The 22,011-nt window shown below is 40.4% G+C and overlaps 1 protein-coding gene across 3 annotated transcripts in view; it reads left to right on the forward strand.

Moving 5' to 3' along the window:
- Positions 1-22,011, forward strand: part of LOC120798810 (receptor-type tyrosine-protein phosphatase mu-like) — a 167,763-nt gene that overhangs the window by 82,669 nt on the left and 63,083 nt on the right. For all 3 annotated transcript variants that reach the window (XM_040143474.1, XM_040143472.1, XM_040143473.1), the window contains 4 exons: positions 12,727-13,035; positions 14,964-15,073; positions 19,767-19,968; positions 20,505-20,607. In XM_040143474.1, coding sequence (XP_039999408.1) covers positions 12,727-13,035; positions 14,964-15,073; positions 19,767-19,968; positions 20,505-20,607 — 724 coding nt within the window. The remainder of the gene's footprint in view (positions 1-12,726; positions 13,036-14,963; positions 15,074-19,766; positions 19,969-20,504; positions 20,608-22,011) is intronic.

A 22,011-nucleotide genomic window follows, 5' to 3' on the forward strand; every position in this document is an offset into this window, starting at 1 on the left:
GTAGAGGAAGCCTCTATTAGATATAATTGAAAACAAAAAGGACACGTAAATAATGCATCTGAAAAATACAAAGAAAAAACGGCTGCTATGGAAGAGGAAAATGCTCCAATTTTAATAACAATTTCCTGCAGGTAGCGCAACTGTTAAAAATGCAGTGTTTACTTTACCTGCAGTTTGCAACATTGACATACCACTGGGTTGGCACGTGTATAATCGGCCTAACTGAATCCCCCGTCTTATTCGACGTGAATGAATGAATATGTAAGTGAGCTACAATGTAGTGTCATCAGGTGCTTTGCATCTAGAAATAAAGATCACATCTCTGTTAAAGCTACCAGAGCTAACAGCTGAAAAACGAGATTCACTTACACGTCGTCAGCACGTTGCACAGTTCCTATGTGCAACAATGACTGATACAACAGAGAACAAAATACCCAACTTTAATAGAGACAGAGATACTGAAATTTAGAACAATCACATGGAAAGAGAGGTCAAAGCAGTTCAAGCAGGCTATTCATTCAGCATTTTAAAAATTATTTTATTACTATTGCCGTTGGCTTGTTGTATTTGAGTTTGCACCACTCCTAATTTTCTTTTACAAAAAAAAAAAACATTTCAAAAAGACTCCTATTTTTCAAATCAACCCCCTGTATACAATTAATAGCCATCTGGGCTCCATTGTTGGTAAAGCTCCATTGTGTTTTCTCTAAAGCCTCATTACATGTGATGCAAATAACTGCAGCTTGCAACTGCCCGACATATATCATTGCCAGTTTACTTAGGTAATTATTTTTCTATAGTAGACAAAGCCCTCTATGCTTCCATTGTTTCCATCTATAGATCTTCATTAAGATTGTTGACACATGGACAAAAATTGTCTTTTTTCTAAGTAATGTATTCTACAGCAACACCTGGAACAATTAGAGCTATGCATACTTTTAAGCATTACATGTAACAGAAAAACAGATAAAACCTGAACCAATGTAAAAATAACAAGGTTAACTCTTAACTTCTCTTGCTATTTGGAACAGCTGTGTGTCACAGTAATTGAAATGATTTATAGTTAGCAACATGCGCAGAGCTGAAAGCTGCCCCGCCACATGGCTAATTTTCATTCGAAATGCCCGGCAAGCTTCCTAATCTACAGCAACGCAGATTGATATCATGTGAAGAAGAGTGCCACCTTAAATTTGGATTATTATTTTGCTGTTGTACTGTGGGCATTCAAACTCAAACATGTACATAAACACTTTGAGAATGCCTGATGATATTGTACAAATTGCCCTTTTCACAACATTAACCAGCTAAATTCCCATGCTGTATTTGGATGCCAACTTGGGGAACAAAACAAACCTAGCCTCAGCAGTTTCCCATGCTAATGCTGTTTGCTGTCCAGAGAAATACTTATGAAAATGAGATTTTTCTCCCCTGCCTGCCCAGGGTGTAACCCCCTCTTCTCACTATGAAGGTCACGAGCTTATTCATTTTTAGTCTGGCTGATAGGGATGAATGGCCCTACTTGTGCAGCCTTCTGAGCCGGGCCCAGCCTCTGTAGGGGTCCTGCCCCTTGGCCACCCTGCCGGTCACAGTTGGGGAGATTGATGGCCCTGGCTCCTGAAGTGTGTTTGAGGAGGTAGCTCTTGATCTTGTCAGGCTCTCTGCTGGTCTTTCCCACTGTCAGGCTGGGCCTCAGCAGAGCTCCTAATTGAACGGTTAAGTCTCACAGGGCTGTGTGATACATCACTGTTGATACAGACAGGCCCGGAGACTCGCTCCCCCTCTCCCTGCACTGCTGTCTGGAGGCGCTAATGAAAATCTGTGGCCACTTTAGAGCCCTGTCTCTCACATAATTATTCATAGCCATGCCTTGGTCACCTCGTAAACTGAGCAATGTTTCTGATGACAAAGGATGTTTTAATTCAATCTTCTGTAAAATGTGTAAAATGGGGAATATAATGCAAGGACGCCAGCAATTCAATTCAGAAGCATGAGGAAGAAAGGGGTAGCCTTGAAACGTTTTCTTCCCCATGCAGTACTTTCATTACTTTCCTAGTGAACATCAAAAGAATGTCTTATCCAAGGCTCTGTGATTGCTTTCGGGGGTTATTTGTGGGATTCAAGGGTTTGCAGAATGATTCAAACAACATTTTGCTTTTGCATATCCTCACGTCGTTGGAGTGTCGATGTTGAATTTCTCAACTTGTTACAATTTGTTATTTGCCTCTTTTCTTACTGACCAAAATTACTTGCCAAACATTTTTGAGCTAAAAGAGAAAATCATTCGGTAACTGCGTTCCCCTTCAATGTGAAATTTGTGACTGTATGAAGTTGTTTACCACTTCAGAGTCCTCCACGCTTGGTAAGTGCTACTTGAAGGAAGACACTGTATTATCAGGTAGTGCCCTAGGATCGCAGCAGGGTGCACTGCATTTCAGCAACACTACTGAGAGTCCATCTCACACAGAGAAACCATTTCCAGCCCACACTAGGAAGGCAGATAGGAAAACCTTAAACAACTACTCCTCTCTAGAGGACTGAGTTGTACTTCAGATCTGTGTGGAAAAGTATTTGTTGGAGCTTTTCAATCTTCACATTTTAATCTGCTTGGATTAAAACAATCATAGACCAATTGAATGTGGTTTTGGCGCAGCAACGCTCTATCTAAGGCACATATTTGGAGCATTTTTTTACTCCAATAGAACAGGTATTCTCAAAGTTGTCTATTCAGCCCACATCCGGGGATGACGGATACTTTTGTCACTTGCACAATGTCTAAATCAATCAACTCTGTTTGTTTTAAAGTCATTTGAAGTTGACGGAGTCAGAGTAAGGTCTGTACATGATATTTTTCCACACTGCACTTGTTTGTGATGCAGCAGAGATAATTTCGTACTAGTTTCCATGGTAGAAGAGCAGGCTGTCCTGTGTGCCTCATCTCTACCCTATGGCCTTTGCTGTCCCACTGGCTTTCAGGCGCTTTACAAATGGCAGTACATGACGTCCATGCTGGGTCCAAACACCTGCTCAGACTCCAGCCTCTGCCAACTCCACATCTCCGTTTATAAGTTGTCTCCATCTGCAGCCTGTACCACGTGGGAGTAGTCTCATCTGTTTGGTTTTACTTTACTGTTGCACCGAGTGCTATTAAACACAAGGGAATCAGCGTTAATCAGGGATCAGCCCTCATTTAAACAGTTGTTTATAACAGTGGACAAGTTGGGAGGAACTGTGCAATTATGTTCATCGACACCAAGGTTGGTTATTTGCATTTAGCCTCCTGGTTAATTTGAGAAAGACCAGGTCTGTTTTGATGCATATAACAACGACACCAGTGTCTGGCAACATGGAAAAGGTAGTGGTGGTAGATTGACTTTATTTACCAAGTACAATCATTTGTCTCAGTGACATTGGTGCACGGACATAACACCTTTAGGGACAAGTGTGAATATTGCTATAGTGAATGTTAAACCCAATTTTCAGTATGTCCCTTCCCATTGTAGATATTCCTCTACACTTGAATTATCAGAAAAATTTGTTCATTTTCTCCGCATTAATATCATTTTTTTTTGACTGTACACTATGTAGTCAATATTAGGGCTGTGTGATATGATCAGAATCTCATATTACAATATACTCTAGGTCATTTCATACCCAGATAACGATACACATCACAATGTAGCACATTTTCTGTAACTTCAATGAATAAATAGTTTATATAAAATGACCACATGGAAAGTCCTATTTCTTATTACATTTTTGAATTATGTACTCGACAAATAAAAGGTACTTGCTCGTATTTGATTATTTTCTCCTGGTCGTGGGTTTGTTTTGAGCACTCAGCTGTACTTTTGTGGCTAGAATCTCTTTGTATGAGTATCGTTTTCTGGTCTGTGTCAGACTAAATTCCAAATATTTAGGGTAGCTTTGGAAAAAAGGTGTGATAGTCACCATGGCTAAAATTATCGTTTAAAGCATTCTTCTCCACATAGTGGCACTTGAACAAATACATATGGGTTGAATTGCATAAGGACTGAGGAGTGCAGTCATGGTGCATTATTCTAAAAAGAACAAGATACATTAACTATATTATAAAAAGCGTTGCTCCTGTGTAGATGTGTATTATCCGTAGAAATTTTATCTGAAGAATACCATTAGTGCCAGACCTTGAAAAATGTGTAAATCACACACAAACACTAGAAAAAATGTTACGCTGATACATGAGCATCATGCACATAATAAAGATTATATAAGCTGTATAGTTAACTGTCTTTTGATGCCATTTACTAAAAAATTTATATTTTCTTTCATCATCTTTTCTTTTAAAACCTTACAAAGTAATGAATAATAAGACTGATTTACGTAACTTAATGTCTTTCCTTTTTTTTTGCCATTGTTCAGCTGTCAAAGAGGGCTTGGAAAAGTACAATCTGCGGTATAAAGGCCCTTTTTCCAATGTATTCTTAATTTGTCAAGAAATCTTTCACTTTGATAGACAGGAAAAAGGACCTCACTTAAGAACAGTTAGGGCTCGGTACCACTTGCATAAAGTTTGCAATCTATTCTTTTTCACTTTGAAGAACTTGTGTCTGGTTTTGGTGCAAGCTCTGACCGGCTCTGTTAAATTCACGTCAAATTTCACTTTAATGAATTTACAAAATAACGAGACTCTCCAGTGTACAGATGTTGTGAAGGCCAAGGGTGTGATTGAACTTTCATTCAGAAAGAATTGATCAGTGATATTGTGGTGTATATATGCTGAAACAGTAGAGTTAATAAAAGAAGTAAAGTAGGAAGGATGCCGCATAGCTGCATCGAAGGACAGAAATAGGACAGAAATTGTTAGCCCCGCTAACCAGGTAAGCTCCATCAGTTTACATTATTTTACGGGCGCATGACGTGTGTCAGTATATGGTATTTTGCCTCTCTAATTCTTATCTCACCAAGCCTTAACATTTTGTTAACAATGGGAAGAATGATGATCTTTCAGCTATGACAGTTTTTTTTTTTTTCCCCCTTTATGGCTTCTACAGGGCAAATTGCCTCAGTTAGGTCTAACCCTTTATGATGGGCTGAGATTGAACTGATCTGTCTCTCTGGGTCTAAAAGGAAAGGAAATTGTTTGCTAGGTCTGATGTGTCTTAATTAATTTTATTGTTGCCTCGAGGCATGAATAGAACTTCACCTCTTCACCTCACCATCTCAGATAACATTGGTCCTGTTTGTCACCCACAATGGCTGACAGTCATGTGACCTATAGGATTTATATATTGCTCGTGGTGAAGCAAATGAAAAGCCTTGGTTTGTGGCCCATTGAATTTGTGTTCTATTGTCAGTCAGAGAAAACAGGGTAGATTGAGTTTGTGGTGTGCAGGGAAGGTTATAGGAGGACCACAATAAAAGTCTTTTTATCACAGGGAACTGGAAGTAGAATGGCGAATTGTGTTCTAATGATGTTGGCTCCGCAAAAGGCAAATTGTGTTCTTTTCAAGGACACGACTTCAAACAAGTGCTGTTGGAAAGGAAGAAGATGGAGTGAGTAAGAGAGACTCTACATTTATAGCTGTTTCATTATTATTATTTCCCACATCTCCATCACTCCATCTATCTATTCCCTAAACATGAAGGAATTGAGACTCTGAGAACAGATGTGCACAAACAATACTCTGGTGACATCCTCATAAACTTAGTCTCTTGTTATTCTAGAGCTGCCTCTTCAGCTCCTCACAAACAGTTATCACTAAGGTTGTTTGTATCCTCAACTCTTAATCCCCAAGAGAATGATAAATAGCGGTAGTTTAGTCAGGCTTGGCAAGATCCTTTTTTTCTGCTGTTTTTTAAATTTGAACTGAAATACTTCTCAAGGTCTTTAAATGTTTCTATTCTCCATGATTAATTATTCATGGTATATCTGCTGTAATTTTTGTCACAGATTTTCTCCATCCTTTTGCTGAATTATAGATGTCCCATTCCCCTCGCTAGGCATCCAGGAAGCACTCATTCAGTCGGGTTGTATAACTCTAACTCAAGAACATTTCTGCATCTCCTCCTCAGCTAAAGGACAGGAATGTCAGGAAGACTGCGATTGATTCCCTGTATTCCCCCACCTAGATAGCTAGATGTTAGATCTCATATATCTCCTAAGTAGGTGGCTCAGGAAATACAACAACCATTTCACAAAGTCAAGCGCTTCACTTTGATTTACACTCTAGGTAACACCCTGAGTTGAATGTGACACATGCAGCTTTTTGGCAACAAATGACAATACCACACGGGCCATCTGGGGAGAGTTGAAGTTGAAGAATCACCTTGGTAGCCTCCCACTGCTCCTGTAGAGATTGCGTCCTCATCGGTAAATGAGGGCTTGTGTTTTTCCCGTTTGTAAGCCCTAACTACAGGCATCTTCCCCAAGAGCCCGAACATAAAAGACAAAGCCTGGTCTGACAGTAGAGATGGGTGTGTGGGCATGTATATGTGTTAAGACAGATGGAGGATGAAGGGGTCATTCTACCTGCCACTCTGACCCCAATCACCACACAGCATATTGGTGGAAACAAAATGAAAGATTGATTTAACCAGTTCCACTTCCCCTGGCTCTGCTCTTCCCATCAACTGGCTGCCCATTTGTTTTCATCTGGTCAGTAGACTTCCCTTCACCTTTTGCCCTTGAGATACACTGACTAGGTTTCTTCTATTAATCGCTTTAAATGGTCGGTGATAGCAAAGACTACCTACTGACATTTTATACCCTGTTATTTATTGATTTAATAATTCCTTTTCCATTTTTTTTTAGATTTTTTTTTTTGATGCTGCAACAAACAAGTGCAACGTTTTATGACTTGCAATTGCAGGTGCTTGGTATTTGAAGCGGAGTGAAAAGAGGTTATTTGCTTCTTGTAAAAAAGTCTTTAGCGATGGCAATATCACCTCAAGTGCTTCACAACTGTTCTCTGCAGCATAGTACTTATTTCATCTCATGAATAAACTGTAGAATTTAGCATAGCTTTAGTGGGCTTTAAACTACTTCAATGCCTAGTATATTACAAAACATTTTAGAAGTAAGTAACCATTATTAATTCATGAAATTACTGATTCCATGCAAATATACAATATATTTAGATTATCAGGCATGCTAGTGCATGAATTCCTGGTGAGTGATGTGCTTCCATGCTGTCATACAAAGGCAGAAAGCAGTACCTACTAAAGTTAGTGTGTATTAACCTCTACCACCGGATCCAGCACATTTTAGTAAGTATATATTTGGGCAGATACTCTTTCCTTTATTGGATATTTACATCTGACAGGGGCAAGAAATGCAATAAAGATCCCCAGCCGGACTCAAACCAGATACATGGACACCACCTTAAACCCCTAGGCCGCCATGATGCCCCGTTTTGCCTGTTTTCTGTAAAAAACTGCACCCCTTATTCTCAGTGTCACAAATCAGTCAAACGGGAAAACACAAACAGTATTACTGCTGTAATCTGCTGTTATTCTTTAGATTAATAAACATTTCCCCCATCTCCTCTGAGCATAGATGTTCATAAACCCATTTAGAGATGAAGCAAAATAGGCACTCAAGTGTGCCTTACTTTCACTCTTACGCTTTCACTCTACTTTCCTATTCGGTGCTGTGAGAAGGAAGGAATTCCACCCATTCATCTCCACCCCTACAGCTTCAGGGGGTTCATCGGACAAGGTGGCAGCCCAGCCTGGTCCAGCACTGGGGCTCATTCTTTGGCTTCAATTCGATCCTGCACATTGTAGGGCCCTCCGCCCCTCATCCTCCGCCATCATGGCAGTCCCATTTATCACGAGGCCTATAAAGAACGACTTGATGGAGTGAGGATGACCACCACCATTCAATAAATCCTTGTGATTATCCACACCTCCAAGGTGTATGGGCAAAGTGCCTGTGTGTCTGTGTGTGCTGAGCCTGTGGGCATTTGTCTCTGACTTTGTAATGGGTTAAAAGGGTGATGCTGGAACACAAGAGGTCCATGTACAGTGCATTTTAAGTGCTATCAATTATATCATGTGTACACACGTCAACCCCTGTGGCCTGGTTTGACATGTTACATTTGATGGCAACAAAAACTTTGGCACTTCCACCCTCCCCCTCTTGTGTCTCATCGCTCTTTCTTCGACCCCCCCCCACCACCACCACCACTCACCCACACATGACTCCCTCCACCTCTCCCTGTTAACCCCCTCCCACCTCTCTTTCTCTTCCTCTGGAGCATTGCAAAGAGGAGCACTCTAGGAGGGTGATGGGGCTTTGATTGTCGGTTATCAAAAGCTATCATTACAGCTTGCTTCTGCGGGATATGAAAATGATTTCCTAAGTGTAAAACCCATGTCATTACCTCAATGGCCTCAGTGCTATCACTGAGATGTAATAGAAAGAGGGAAACAAATGCGCTCTCCTCCCAGCCCGCCCAGCTCAAACAGAACAGAGTGAAAAACACACAGCAATGAAGAGATAACTGACGGCAATCCCAGGCCTCACTGCCTAGAATGGAACACTTTAGATGAAAACAGGCCTCCGACCAGGATTTAATCTTGGCCGTTGCTGTGTTGTTGCAGTACTGTATTCGAAAAAGGCGCCTGTGTGACAAGCTCTGGCTGACATTGTCCAGCAAGGAATCCGGCAGTCTACATGCCATCCTGTGAAAGTCCAGGCATTTCTCTTCTTTCATCTCCAAACAACAAGGCTCCCTCTTCCTTCTTCTCAACCTGAGTGCCGTTTCATCCTGATGAGATAGCGAATGGGCTCAGGAGACACATTGACTTGCTGGAGGTTTCTAATCATTGGGGAAGTAGTCCCCCCCCCCCCACCACCCACCCCACAATCCTGGTTTTGTTTGCTGAGCAGGGAGATGGAAGTCTATGCCAGCACCAGGCTTTTCTGCTCTTATTCGATGTGGATCTGATAAAGACCCCGGCTTTCCGAAGGACTCGTACGCTGCGAAGCCTGAGGAAGATCTGATAAATAAATCGTTCTTCTGTACATATAGCCAGTGAGATGCTGCTGAACCAGACGTGCTGCTGTGCACGCGTATGGACACTCCTTTACTAGCAAAACACCGCAAACACGCTAGAAAACACAAATTGTCCCTCTTATATACACATACATGCAACACACTTGTCTCAAAGCAAAGTGGCTGTGGTGCGGACATGCCCAATTTGTTGCCTTTCATCCAGGACTAATGTCTCGCTCTACCCAGGGGCTAAGTGCAGCATTTGAAGCCCCCTCTAGGACAGACGGCTGCAATATGCGGTTATTTGTTGTTTTTGTTTCATGTTTTGGGAAATCATCTTATCACTTCAGCTGCAGTGGCATGCATGCAGGGCCCATTCAAATTAACAAGAGGCAACAATGTGCTGATAATTTCTAAAAACATTATTTAAATGTCATGCTGTAATGACAAAAAATCACTAATAGTTCAATGTAAATGTCAAATTCAAATTATTCAATTACATCGGCGAGTGTGGGGCAGGTGATAATTTGTCCACTGCTTGGAATACCAATCTGGCTCTCACTGGAGCTCATTTTTGTGCGCCCTGGCGTAAGATAGACCTCAGTAATTTCCTGCTCCAAGGGATGCTTTCATAGCCATTATTATAACTCTATTCCACTAGAAATATCTGCCATACTGGAGAGATATTAGAGTCATATTTTCAGTACTTTCACCCCAATGTCGCCCTCAGTGCGTGATAGCTTGTGAGAATTGTAAAAAACAAATGGCATGGATTTTCAAGAGATAGCCCTGTAATTCCTCGTTGTGATTTGGGCTTGTGCTCTTGATACTGAGCCTCTTACTGCTCGGTCAATAGAACATAACTAGCAGTCACAGTAGACCGGGGTAATAGGCTCATCTCATCAGCTGTCATTCATGGGCCAGCCTATGGTCCGATATGAAAATGGCTGCATACCCTCCATCTATGCGCGGAAGGATTTTTAAAGGATATCGGCCATTCAGCACAACCAGTTCATTTCAGATAAAGTGGGGGAGCATGGTGCAGGGCTTTTTTTTCTTTTTCTCTTTCCTCTTCAAAGTCAACCATGACAAGTGTCTGAAATGGATGAGGCACCTTGTTTTTCATGCAAACAGATGATGTCATTCTGAGTCATGGGGTACAAGTTGTGATTGCGCATCCGCCACAGATCCTCACATTTTACTGCCTCCCTCAGACAGCTGGCATTTGAACCACAGGGAGCCAATGGGGCAACAAACAATTAGCCTTTTCTCAACAAAACTCTAGGGAGAGGCTAAATAATAGTCATGAAAGCTGTTTACTAAATAGCTGATATTCCTTTATGTACTCATACTATTACTGTAGGTATACTAGCAAAAATATGTCTAACGTTCTCACCACATGCCAGTGAAAGACACATTTAAATTTAAATATGAATTCTTATTGAATTCAATTGGCACTGTCCACAAGTGCTACCCATTCTTGTTGGCATCTCTCCATTGGCCAGAATTAGGGTGCAGTGGACCTGCAGGTCCGTGGATCTGTGATGCTCCACAAAGATGTGAGTGTGAAGATCTCCTCGAATGCTCCAGAAATGAGACTTCCCTCCTAGCTGCTCGTGCGCGTCTGCTTGAGATTCACACTTTGGTGCATTTGTCACTTTGAGAGCATCTGGTGTAATTTGATTTCTTTGCCTGGCCACCCTACAATTCTCTGTGCTTTTAGTGTAACCGTTGCCTACTGAGTGCGGCCAAAAGATAGTTCCGCAAATAAAGGGGTTTAAACTTCTATTTTCTGGATGGCTTTCCCAACATTGCTACTGATTTGAAAAGGCCTGTTTTCCTTTGCCAATTCTCTGCTGTTCTGTGTTAGAATCTCTTTTTTTGGTCTGATTAAACTTGGTTAAAATAGAGGACTACTTTGTGAATTATTACATTTATCCATGTGTTGTTTATCCACCAGGTCTTTATAACCTCTAGGTCATTGAAAAAACATATTTTCTTCAGCTATTGTTTAAATTTTTGTAAAAGCTGATTGTAATGAATACTCTGTCAAGGATTTTGGTGGTTTGTTGCACATTCCATAGACCTATAGTGACAAATCCTTCTTGAACAGAAGCTAATTGCCATTTTTTTCCTTTAGGAAAGATGTTTTTCCATTTTCCGGACATATAGTGTATTTTTCATGTACTGTAAGCTACACTTTGCTGTCCCTGCCCCCATCTGTCTTAAATAGCTCTTCCTCTGCCTCTTTCAGGCCCTTCTAGGGCTATTTCATCTGCTCTATGAAAGCGCAGGAGAGATTGCATCCGTTGTTTCTCCTTGTGAAATCTTAGTGTTCCATCTTTCATTCAACTAGCAGGAGCCTTTTTTTCTCTTGCTGTTTTTCTTCTCACATTATCCTTCCTAATGTGTACAAGCTTCTGTCATGTCACGTCATGACCTAATTTCCTGAAAACCATTAATTTCTGTCTTGTAGCATTTCTGTAGCACCACAAAGAATTTTATCTCATATTCGTGTAAGTTAATTTGACAGGATTCTCAATAAATCTTGATCATTTGGCCCTTATATTTCAGTAGGTGTCCACTGGTCATAGGAACATGAAAAAAATGAATTGAGGGGCATCACATTAGAGGTTGCCAACAGTCTTTTTTTTCAGATTTGCGCCTGTTTGTCATGTCTTTTGCACAGTTTGTAGAAATGAACAGCATGTTGGAACCCAAGTCCAGTCTCCCCATGCACTTCCAGAATGTTAAACATGGCTGCCGTGGCTGCCTCTGAATTGCTGGACTGTGTCTCCTGGGGAATGGGGAAATTGAGCCCTGGCTCTTCCTAATAGGTGGTAAAGTGTTAAGTTCCAGAGAAATGGACTGCGAATTTAACCTGGAATGGAAATTGATCCCATTACCTTGTGCATGGGCTGCTTTCCTCCTGTAGGAAAGGAGAAGGCGAGAGAGAGCAAGAGGGGAAAATAGAGAGGGAAAGCAGAGAGAGGAGACGAGGAGAAAGAGAGAGAGCGAGGGAAATAGAAATGGAGGAGCCACAGAAAAAGAGATGGACAGAGAGAGGAAATAGAGAAGGGGAACAGAGAGCAAAGTAGATGGAGGGAGGGAAGGTAGAAGGGAGGAGAGTGAGAAAATGAAGAGAGTAGAAGAGAAAAGGCAAGACACAATGTATGTGATTAGAGGTGATAGGATGGCAGTGGGGGTTGTGTCCTGCCTGGACTGACAGGCTGGTTGACTCTCTATCAGTGTGGTGCTAATAGGTGACCGCTACTGGGCGATATGGAAAAGAGAGAGGAAAAGCAGAGGACAAGGTAGAAGGAGCAGAGGAATGGCACGCTCTGAAGGGATGATACACCTCCTGCTGAGAGTACCCACCAACAGACCTGTGGTGTCTTGGTGTGTGCAGCTGCTGTAAGACCGCGTTAGCAACGGTGATGGGATGTGGCAATGCTCAGTATCAGGCTGGGGCTTTGAAATTTTAAAATATTTTCTGGAAATATGAACTCCAAACAGGGGAAAAAGTATTTAAACACGAATAAAAGTATTGACCTGGTCTCCAGTGTTATGAAAAATCTGGTGGTAGATTTTTTTGACCCAAAGGAACACTGCTTTATCTGTGCCCTGGTATAGACCTTAGTAATTTGCTTGCTTTTATTGAAACTGTCTTGTACTACCTGCCGTTTCATATGGCCTAATGGATTATCTTGAGGTATGCTCACACTCCTATCTCCTTCCATCCCACCAGAGCCCATGCACGGCCCACGAAGGCTGGAAGTGGTGGACATCCAATCCAAGCAGGTGACGGTGCGCTGGGAGCCTCTGGGCTACAATGTGACCCGTTGCTACAGCTACAACCTGACCGTCCAATACCGCTTCAGGGTGGCTGGCAAGGAGGAGACCCGGGAGGAGGTGTGTTATGACGTCCAGAGCCGCGATCCTCAGCACACCATCCACAACTTGACGCCCTTCACCAACCTCAGTGTCAAGCTGGTGCTGCGCAATCTAGAGGGGGTCAAGGAGAGCATGGAGCTTGAAGTTCAGACTGATGAGGATGGTAAGTGTACAGCTCTTGGATATATGACGCAAGGTATAGGTACAGTGATCTTAAATTTGATATTTTTAAAAGTATGGAGAGCTAATTAATTAAAAAAGTTAAACACAACCACTCAACCCAACATTCAAATAACCAAACTAAAACTACATTATTGAAAATATTCAATGATGGAAAAGCCTTCACAAACACTTGAACAAATGAACACTTGACAAATGCATTTATATTTAATTACATCCCCATTATAATGTGGGTTTTTTTATTTTGGGGTTAAAATAAAGTGTAAACTAGAATTCAAAAGGGTGATATCAAGCTCATAGAAATATGTATCAATGATTTGTAATAATGTAGTGTTGATAATATCAAGCCATCAAAATCAAATGAGCAATTAACAAAGAGCCTATAAAAAAAAAGCTCACTTTTCATTTTGTTTGATTGTTTCCAAAAGTGCCTCTTTTACCATTTTTGCCTTATTTTTGGAGACTCTCAAACAGTAGAAAAACTCATTTTTTAAATTAAAGTTGTAACATTTAGATCTGGGTGGATAATTCTCACCTGATCATAAATAGCTTGCACTAAGGGCAAGTTTGGGATTTTCCAAATATTTTTCAGTAGAGCACAGAAGTCACACAGCAGGCCGCTGTGTTGTATTCACCTCCTTCAAAGATGAAAGATCTTCTGTGTTGCCTCAGCAGACACAGGAAATGAACTCTATAGAAGTCTCAAGGAATCCCGGCCGCCAGATAACAAACAAGCTCAGCTGACGAAAAGAGAGTCTTGTCATGTCTGGCTCAGATATCTCTGGTTGGAAACTTGAAAGTGGCAACTGTTTCTCACTATCTGACTGCAGTGTATTTCTGTGTGTGTGTCTGTGGATCTGTGTGTTTAGGGTCCCATGGGAAAAAGTGTATAGACAGGGTGTAGCTGTAGTTGCATTCTTGAAGATAACTCTTGGAAAAAAAAAAAAAAAAAAGACCTCCACATCATTCTGTTTCACTTACAGAATGAAAGCAATTCGCATGAGGGGTTAAAGGACTAGATCTATTTGGCAGTATCTCAGAACAAGTAAACATTGTGGAAAGATTAAGATTCCCATTATTCCCATGCGGTTACTAGTTCATCTTTGTAACAAATTTTGATCTGTGTTAAAAAAGTGTTCAGTTTTGCTGTAAAACATGTTTCATGGCGTGTTTCTTTAGCAACAATGGCTTTAAATAATTTCACAGATTCCTATTAAGATGTGTTTGACTTTGGCTCACGGTCATTGTGTACTGTAGGTCCTTGAAAAGCTCTTTTATTGATTGATTTATACACATCAGCACGAGGTGCTGGGCTGGGTAAAACATAATAGAAAGATAGAATTAGAATTACCGCCTCGCAGTTGTATGCCTCCGCCAACCGGTCAAGTTGTAGTCTACAACCATGTCTGTCCAGACCTATATATTTCATATGTATTGAAGACTTTGAATAAATAAAAAAAAAAGGTATTAACTTTATATGCCGAACATTATGATGTCACAATGAAGTTAACCTTTGACCTTTTGGATAATAAAAATTTTATACTTCATCATTTTATCCTATTAGACATTTGTGTGAAATTTTGTCATAGTTGGCATACGAATTCATGATATGGCCGAAAATATTTTTTGTTAGGTCGGACGGGCAACCCAAAAAGCACGATACCTCTGGCCACGGCTTTTGCCGGCACAGAGGCATAAAGACAAATGTTTCTAAGTAGAAATGGCTTTCATCCACCTGTTACTGACAACATTTTAACTTAACAAACAGCGGATGGAAAAAAAATATCAAAACAATATGTATCAAGGAAATCCTACTGTTTAGACTTTTTCTAAACTTATTTCTACCTGGAAAGTTACCACTCTGCCTCCAGCTTTTTGAGAAGCAAATGTGTGTGTGATCATTTCCCACAGTGCCAGGCGCTGTCCCTCTGGATTCCATTCAGGGCAGTGCCTATGAGGAGAAGATCATCCTGAAGTGGAGAGAACCAGCGCAGACCTACGGGATCATCACTCAGTACGAGGTACACAAGCACCAGGGTTAGCATAATGTTAGGCATATTGATCACCCTTACCATTGGTAAACAGACTTACTTCCAACATAAAGCTGTTTTGTTACTCCTCCGTCTCTCAGTGGATTGTATGCATTTCTTTGACTCCTTTTTTCCACAACTGTGATGGGCATGGTGTATAAAACTGCCATAAAAATGTTCAAATAGATTTTTTTTTTTTATCGTGTGTATCACTTTGTTTTCTCGAGCTAAGTCTCGGGAATTTTTGAATCTGCTAGTTTTTGGACAGCCCACGCAACATAGGGGTATCGTAAAATGAGATTGTAAATTAAACCAGACTCACTCCAGTACTGTATTTACATATGGTTGAACTAAGATACTACAGAAACATATTCTGTCAGATCAACCTGGACCTAGTCCAAGATAGTTTTCAGGGTTGAGTTCACCTCAGGCTTAACAAGTGTTACAGTCTTCCCACCAAGCTAAAATACAGCGATTCCTGCAAAGCTCTTCCTGTGCAGCCCCTTAAACATAAAATATACTGTATATCATAGAATAAATCATCTTGATATACAAGTAAATTACATTGGTAGATTCGTAAGAAGGTTAAAGTGTATGTTTACATTTCAACCTGGACATGTTAGCTTACTTTTAGCACCCCTGAGGAAGATAGAAAAACAATTTATTGACTGGACTTGAATCTAACTTGGAAAGATTATAAAATGAACAAACTGAGCAGACAGAAGAATTCAGGAGGTCGGGGATAATCAGTTATTATGACAGTCTGTGCTCCTTGTTGCTCCACAAAGGATTGTCAGAACTTCATATTATCTTTGTTATAGAAGGGGTTTTCCCTTTTTTGCTATAATATTTTTAGTCGTGCTCTATAGTTCTAGGGATGGCTGTGGTCCCAGCCGGCTGTTCCACAACTTTCACGTCTCCCTCAGGATGAATTGGGATAACTTTCCTCCAGCAACCTCATCATGGTCAAAATTGTACTGTCCGGTTCTCTGGTTTATGACTAAATGCTAATGACCTCCCCATCAGCCTCAGCTGTACTTCGTGTTTTCTGCTAATTAGCAACCGTTAGCATGCTAACATGCTAAACTAAGACGGTGAACCTGGTCAACAATATACCTGCTAAACATCAGCATGTTAACATTGTTACTGTGACAATGTTAGCATGCAAGTTTTAGCATTTAGCTCAAAGTACCGCTGTGCCTGAGTAGAGCCTCAAGGAGCGCCTAGCATGGCTGTAGTCTTGTTACTCTGTATTAATGAATGCTGCGTATTTACGGACCTGTGGCCATAAACATCATCAGTATCATGTTTCAGTATCTTCTGAATTTGAATCATTGCTCTGTAATCTGTTCATAATGTCACAGCTCTGTGCTTTCATGCAGTGCAATCATCTTGCCTGTTTAAACCAGGCTTTAATTAGACCGATCAACTTAGCTCTAAGTTATATTTGTGGGACAGGTCAGACCTTAATCAGTTTTTTCGGTTCACTTGAGCCAGGGTTTTCACAATAAGCTCAGCTTTTTTTTAGCCTCCTTTATGAAATGCGACCCAAGTGTGGCTCACCGTTGTTCATTGTTTGACTAGGAAAGAATCCGCTGCAAGCTGCTGTCACCTTCTGTCCTTTGACACATGGGCGACCTCTAAAAGAAACACAATCTCTGAAACACACCTCGAACACATATCACGATTCAGCACCAAGCAAATGTTGACATACGGCTCCAAACAACCCCTGCCAGCCTTGTCCAGGAGCTGCATTGAGTCTTGAATAATAGAAAGAGTCTCCACACACACACCCACGATATATATACACATTGATCTTAACCAGCTTAAGGTGGAAGTAATCCTCCAGCCTTTCCCACAGATTGATTCTCCTCTGTTGATTTTCCCTCTTGTCACTGTTTGCTCTTGCTTGGTATTTTGACTAGGTTAGCAATCATTGACAGCGCTGTTTCTCATACAAGGGAGAAGATTGAATACTAAAAGCAATGCAATACGTTGCTCTATCTGCTGCCATGTCATCAGGTGACTGAGATAAATGAAATATGAAATAGATATTCTCTCTGTGGCACGGAGACAATTCAATCAAAGCAGGGGTCCTAAAATCAGAATCGTAATACCGTCCTGTTTATTCATGTGTGTGTAGTGCAGTATTGTGTCCTGTGCACAGCTGTATGGCACTTAGAGTGCAGGAAAACAGTGTTCATAAAAATGGTAGGTTTAGCACACACTTAATCACTTTTAGAGCAACATGTTTTAGTTGTTTATCTTTTTAAAATTTCATGGTACAAGTAAAACCATTCAGAGCAAATGGCTTGGTTTGTGTTGCCGCTTTTGTCGGGTTAACTTATATTTATGCTGAGGTAAATGTGTTTCACTTTATAAAATAACCACTGCAGGGTATTATATTCATATGCAGCAGCATTTACTTCTCTTTGTCTCTGCCTAGAAAGCCCTAACAATATACTAATGTGTCTAGTTAAAATAAGCAATAAGTCATTTATTCACGTCACCCTGTCTTAAACAGGGTGACAGATGAGGGAAAAACTAGCGAGCCGACAGCTTGCTCCAGGTGTCTCCTCCTCACACCGCTACAGTCTGACTCTCTGGTCTGAGAAAGTAACTCACGATGTATCCCGGTGGTATTCCCCAGAAGTTACTTCTCGTAAGTCAGGACCTCTCTTTAAATTGACATTATCAAAGGACTCAAAGTGAAATCCGTCTGACAAGGCCTGATATCAAAGAGATTTCAGCCTCATTCCTTTTTGACCAAACTCTGTGAATACCGTTTAATTGACAGCCTTTCAGACAGACATGAGCCAGAGGTTTTAAAGGTATACAGCAGATTTTCCATTTATTTTGTGTTCATCAGCCATATTTAGCAATACAAATTAATTCTGAAGTAGCATTTGTTTTTTATCAAATAAAGCTGTTCATGCCATTATTTTATTTATTTTTTATTTTTTATTTTTTGGGGGAAATAGCCAGTATTATAAAAATTAAATTGCAAAAGTAGTATCAGGTAATACTTATTTCTCCTAAAAGCAGCTATTCTTATAAAAGCCTTTTCAAATCACTCGAATTTAGATTATTAATATTCACTGTAGGTCTGCCAAAGAAGGTTAAACTCTTCTGCAAATAAAAATGTTGAACAGAGTTTACTTGGCTTTTCTGTTCCACTGTGCTCTCCTTATTTTATGACAGGAAAAAGAATATACAGCTTCTTTCATCAACAGTTATTTTGCATTCTTCATTATATCGCGGGTAAAGGTGCTGGGGATTATACAGGCATTTATATTTTATGAACACTTCATGAAGTTGACATTTACAGAAAAATGTAAACCAATGTGATTTAAAAAGCCCAATATATCCGTTTGAGTAATAGTTACAAGTAAGCCCCAGTTAATGTGCTCAAATATTCTCAATTATTTTTCCCGTCAGTTCCATTCTGATCGTAAAAGCCTGTCCATGTGCCCAGTGTTGACAAGTCATTTCAAATTCCTCTCCCCGAAATGTTATGATATAGGATTTGGCATCACAGACTCATTTCACAGACAAAGACAAAATGAGGAGGCCTTGAAGCATTTCAAAACTTGATGGACACAAATTATGCAGTACTCCAAACTCCTTTTGTGTTCCTTAATTGGAATTATAATGGAGGTTTTCCTTTACAGGCAGAGGTATTTTCTTAAAGTGGGACTTTGGAGTTATTCAAAATGGATATTAGTAAAAACACTCACCTTAATGCTTCCCTCCAGAGCTCCTTGTGTTTATTAATGGAGAAGGAATACATTAAGAGTATCTCCTCTCTCCTTGAAACCGCAAGCTTGCGTCAGCTTCGGCTGAAAAATGTGTGCCTCTGCTTTTACAGATGGGTCTAACCCCTGCTATTAGACAGTCCCACTACGCAGCCTTTTTGTACCTCACTCATTTTGGAAATGCCTTGTTGAATTAAAGTCAAAACCTCACACAAAGAGGGAGAGCTCCTTTTTTTTTCAACAAATGACATTTTAAATATTGCTTTGTGGCATTTGCCTCTACTGCGTAGTACAGCCGGGATAGAGATACTGCAGCCCTGTCTACTAGAAATTAAGTTTATATACCACAGTTTCTTTTGGCCAATTACAGTTTGAGGGAAATGTAACTGCTTCCAGGATTATATTTGGTGAGAAGGTATTTTGCGGGGAACAAAGTGCTACGTCCTTGTTCCGCACGGGCATCGTAGGGAGGTAGTCAGGGTGGATGGTGGATGTATAAAGTACAGGACTTTGACACCAAAGACTTGTCACGTCCAGTGTGTTGTTTAGACAACAATGTTTTTTTCCTCAATGAAAGGTGGGGAAAAGGTTATAATTTTTGTCAAATGTTAATAAATTAACATGCAATGCCTCATGCTTCAAGTGGCTGCGGACTTTTTCTATCTTTAAACCAAGATCTAATGATTTTATATTTTATTCCAATGTTTTCATTTTTCAATTTCAATTTGCCGCCTCGTGTGAAGCACTTAGTAGTTTAGGTTTTGAAAAATGCTCTATGAAAAATATTATTGTTATATATATGTATATAATATATATATATATATATTATACTATTTTCATTGTATGAATACAAACCTTCTCCAGCTGAAGAGAGCTAAACGCGGAGTACCAGAGGCCACAATCCGAATATTAATTTCTTTCCTTCCTAGATCTCCTACAAGGCAGTGAGCTCCTTTGACCCTGAGTTGGACCTCTCCAACCAGAGTGGAAAGGTAGTGAAGATGGGCAACGAGACCACCCACATGTTCACAGGCCTCTACCCGGGCTCTACTTACTCCTTCACCCTGCGTGCTAGCACAGCCAAGGGCTACGGTCCCCCTGTCATCACCCAGTTCACCACCAAGATTTCAGGTCAGCAGAGTCAACAGCATGATCAGTTAATGCGTGGATGATGTTGAATAAGTAGTGTACCAATTTTCATACACTGAATGTAATGTGCTTGTAAGTCAACCAAGGTTAGATACTTGACTGATATCTTTTTTTTTTTTTGGTCGAAAGGGTAAATCCTATCCGTGTGCTGACCAAGACATGAAATGAACCAACAAAAACTACACTGCCTCATCTACTAATATATGAGCTCAAATACCTCATGTCCTTTATCACTGACCAAGCTTGGGGTTTGTGTAAATCTAGCCAGATACTGTGAATAGTTTTGTGATAGCAGCTGATGTATCACTCCTTTTTTAATGCCATACTTAATGATTAAATTATGTTGCTATAAAAAGTGCTCAGTGTAAAAGTGAGAAAACTAGATTAGCTTTTTTTCTGTTTATTGCCCAGCCGGATGACTCATATGGCAAGAACAATGATGAAACGACCAAAACCGAACCGTGTTAACTTTGCTGTGTAGTATTGTGAAATCCCTCTGTGTTTGGTTTTCTGCTTAGCTCCCTCCATGCCGGCATATGACCAGGAGACCTCTCTGAACCAAACAGACAGCACAGTCACTGTACTGCTGAAGCCTGCCCAGAGCAGAGGTGCACCAGTGAGGTAGGCTTTCCGGTTAAGGACGCACACACACCCAGCACAGACTAAAAACAACAGAACCGTACATTAAAAGACCAGGAACCACCATCAGCAACAAAATATTATCAAAGAGCATGTGTTTATCAATACCCCACCGTGAAGGAAAGTTACCAGGGAATTCAGTACCTTACCGTACGTATCTAATTTTCAGAGCTTTGGTTGTTTGTGGATTTTGATCTTGTGAAAAAGAAGCGTAACCTTTTGAAGATGAGAACAAAGCCCGTGTGCAACCAAGGCTTGCTTCAGGATCTCTTGCCTTCACATGTCTTTTATGTAGTGGGCTGCCCACCGCGAGCCACTACGGGCTTCAGGGGGAACGGAGGAATTCTGCCTGCTTGATGCTGCATTTATTAGTCGTTATTAGGGAGGCATTACAGCTGCTCTGTTTAAATGCCAAGTTGTTGGGCAAAAGTCATCATTTTGGTTTACTTAAGGCCAACGTGGGCTTCTGGCAGGAATTCTGCTGGTTTGATCATATTTTTGTTGGTCAGGATTAGTTGTTTAGCTATACCACTGTTCAGTTCAGCAGCATTCATAGTTTTTAAGTAAGCAGGATTGGTTTTCTTCCTTGCCTTCATATATACATGTATATGTATGTGTATGTATATATGTAATGTGTATAATATATTATATATAATATAATGTAATGTAAAGAAAAAAGTACTTAATTTTCTTGATAATTTAAGCTTATCTTAAACTCTTAAACTTCTGCTTCATGATGCCTTCCAAAACTGGTTCACATTGGAACGTGTTGGAGAATAAATTTCTACACATTAAAGGAATAGTTTTGCATTTTTGGAAATATGCTTATTTGCTTTCTTGACAAGAGTTAGATGTGAAGATTCATACCACACTCATATGTTTGCATTAAATATGAAGCTATGACCATGAGACGATTCACTTAGCTTAACATAAAGGCTAGAAGCAGGGGGAAACAGCTAGCCCAGCTCTGTCCAAATGTAAAAAAAATAAAATAAATAAATCTACCTGTCAACATCAATGCGATATAACATTTTAATTAATTATTTGTAGTTTCGTAGGCTGGATTTAGCTTCATGTTGAATGCACAGAGAGTAGTTTGGTATTGATGATTGATATTATTTTGGTATTGATGCTTAGCTCTCTGCAGAACAGCATATTAACATATATCCCACAATGTCAAAACACTCCTTTGAATTTCTGTCTTTATAAAAAAGTATTTGACAAGCAGTCCCCAGCTTAAGGCACTTTGTGCTTGGCTGGGGTGCCAAGCCAAGCAAGAAGTAGCCCTCACTGGGAAGCCAGAGAGGGCGTCCCCCTCATGTCCATAAGAGCAGCTATTGCGGCTCCTACTGTTAGTTTGGACATCCACTGGGATTTGTTTATGTT

The sequence above is a fragment of the Xiphias gladius genome, chromosome 14, assembly GCF_016859285.1.
Source record: "Xiphias gladius isolate SHS-SW01 ecotype Sanya breed wild chromosome 14, ASM1685928v1, whole genome shotgun sequence".
Classification (NCBI taxonomy): Eukaryota; Metazoa; Chordata; class Actinopteri; order Istiophoriformes; family Xiphiidae; genus Xiphias; species Xiphias gladius.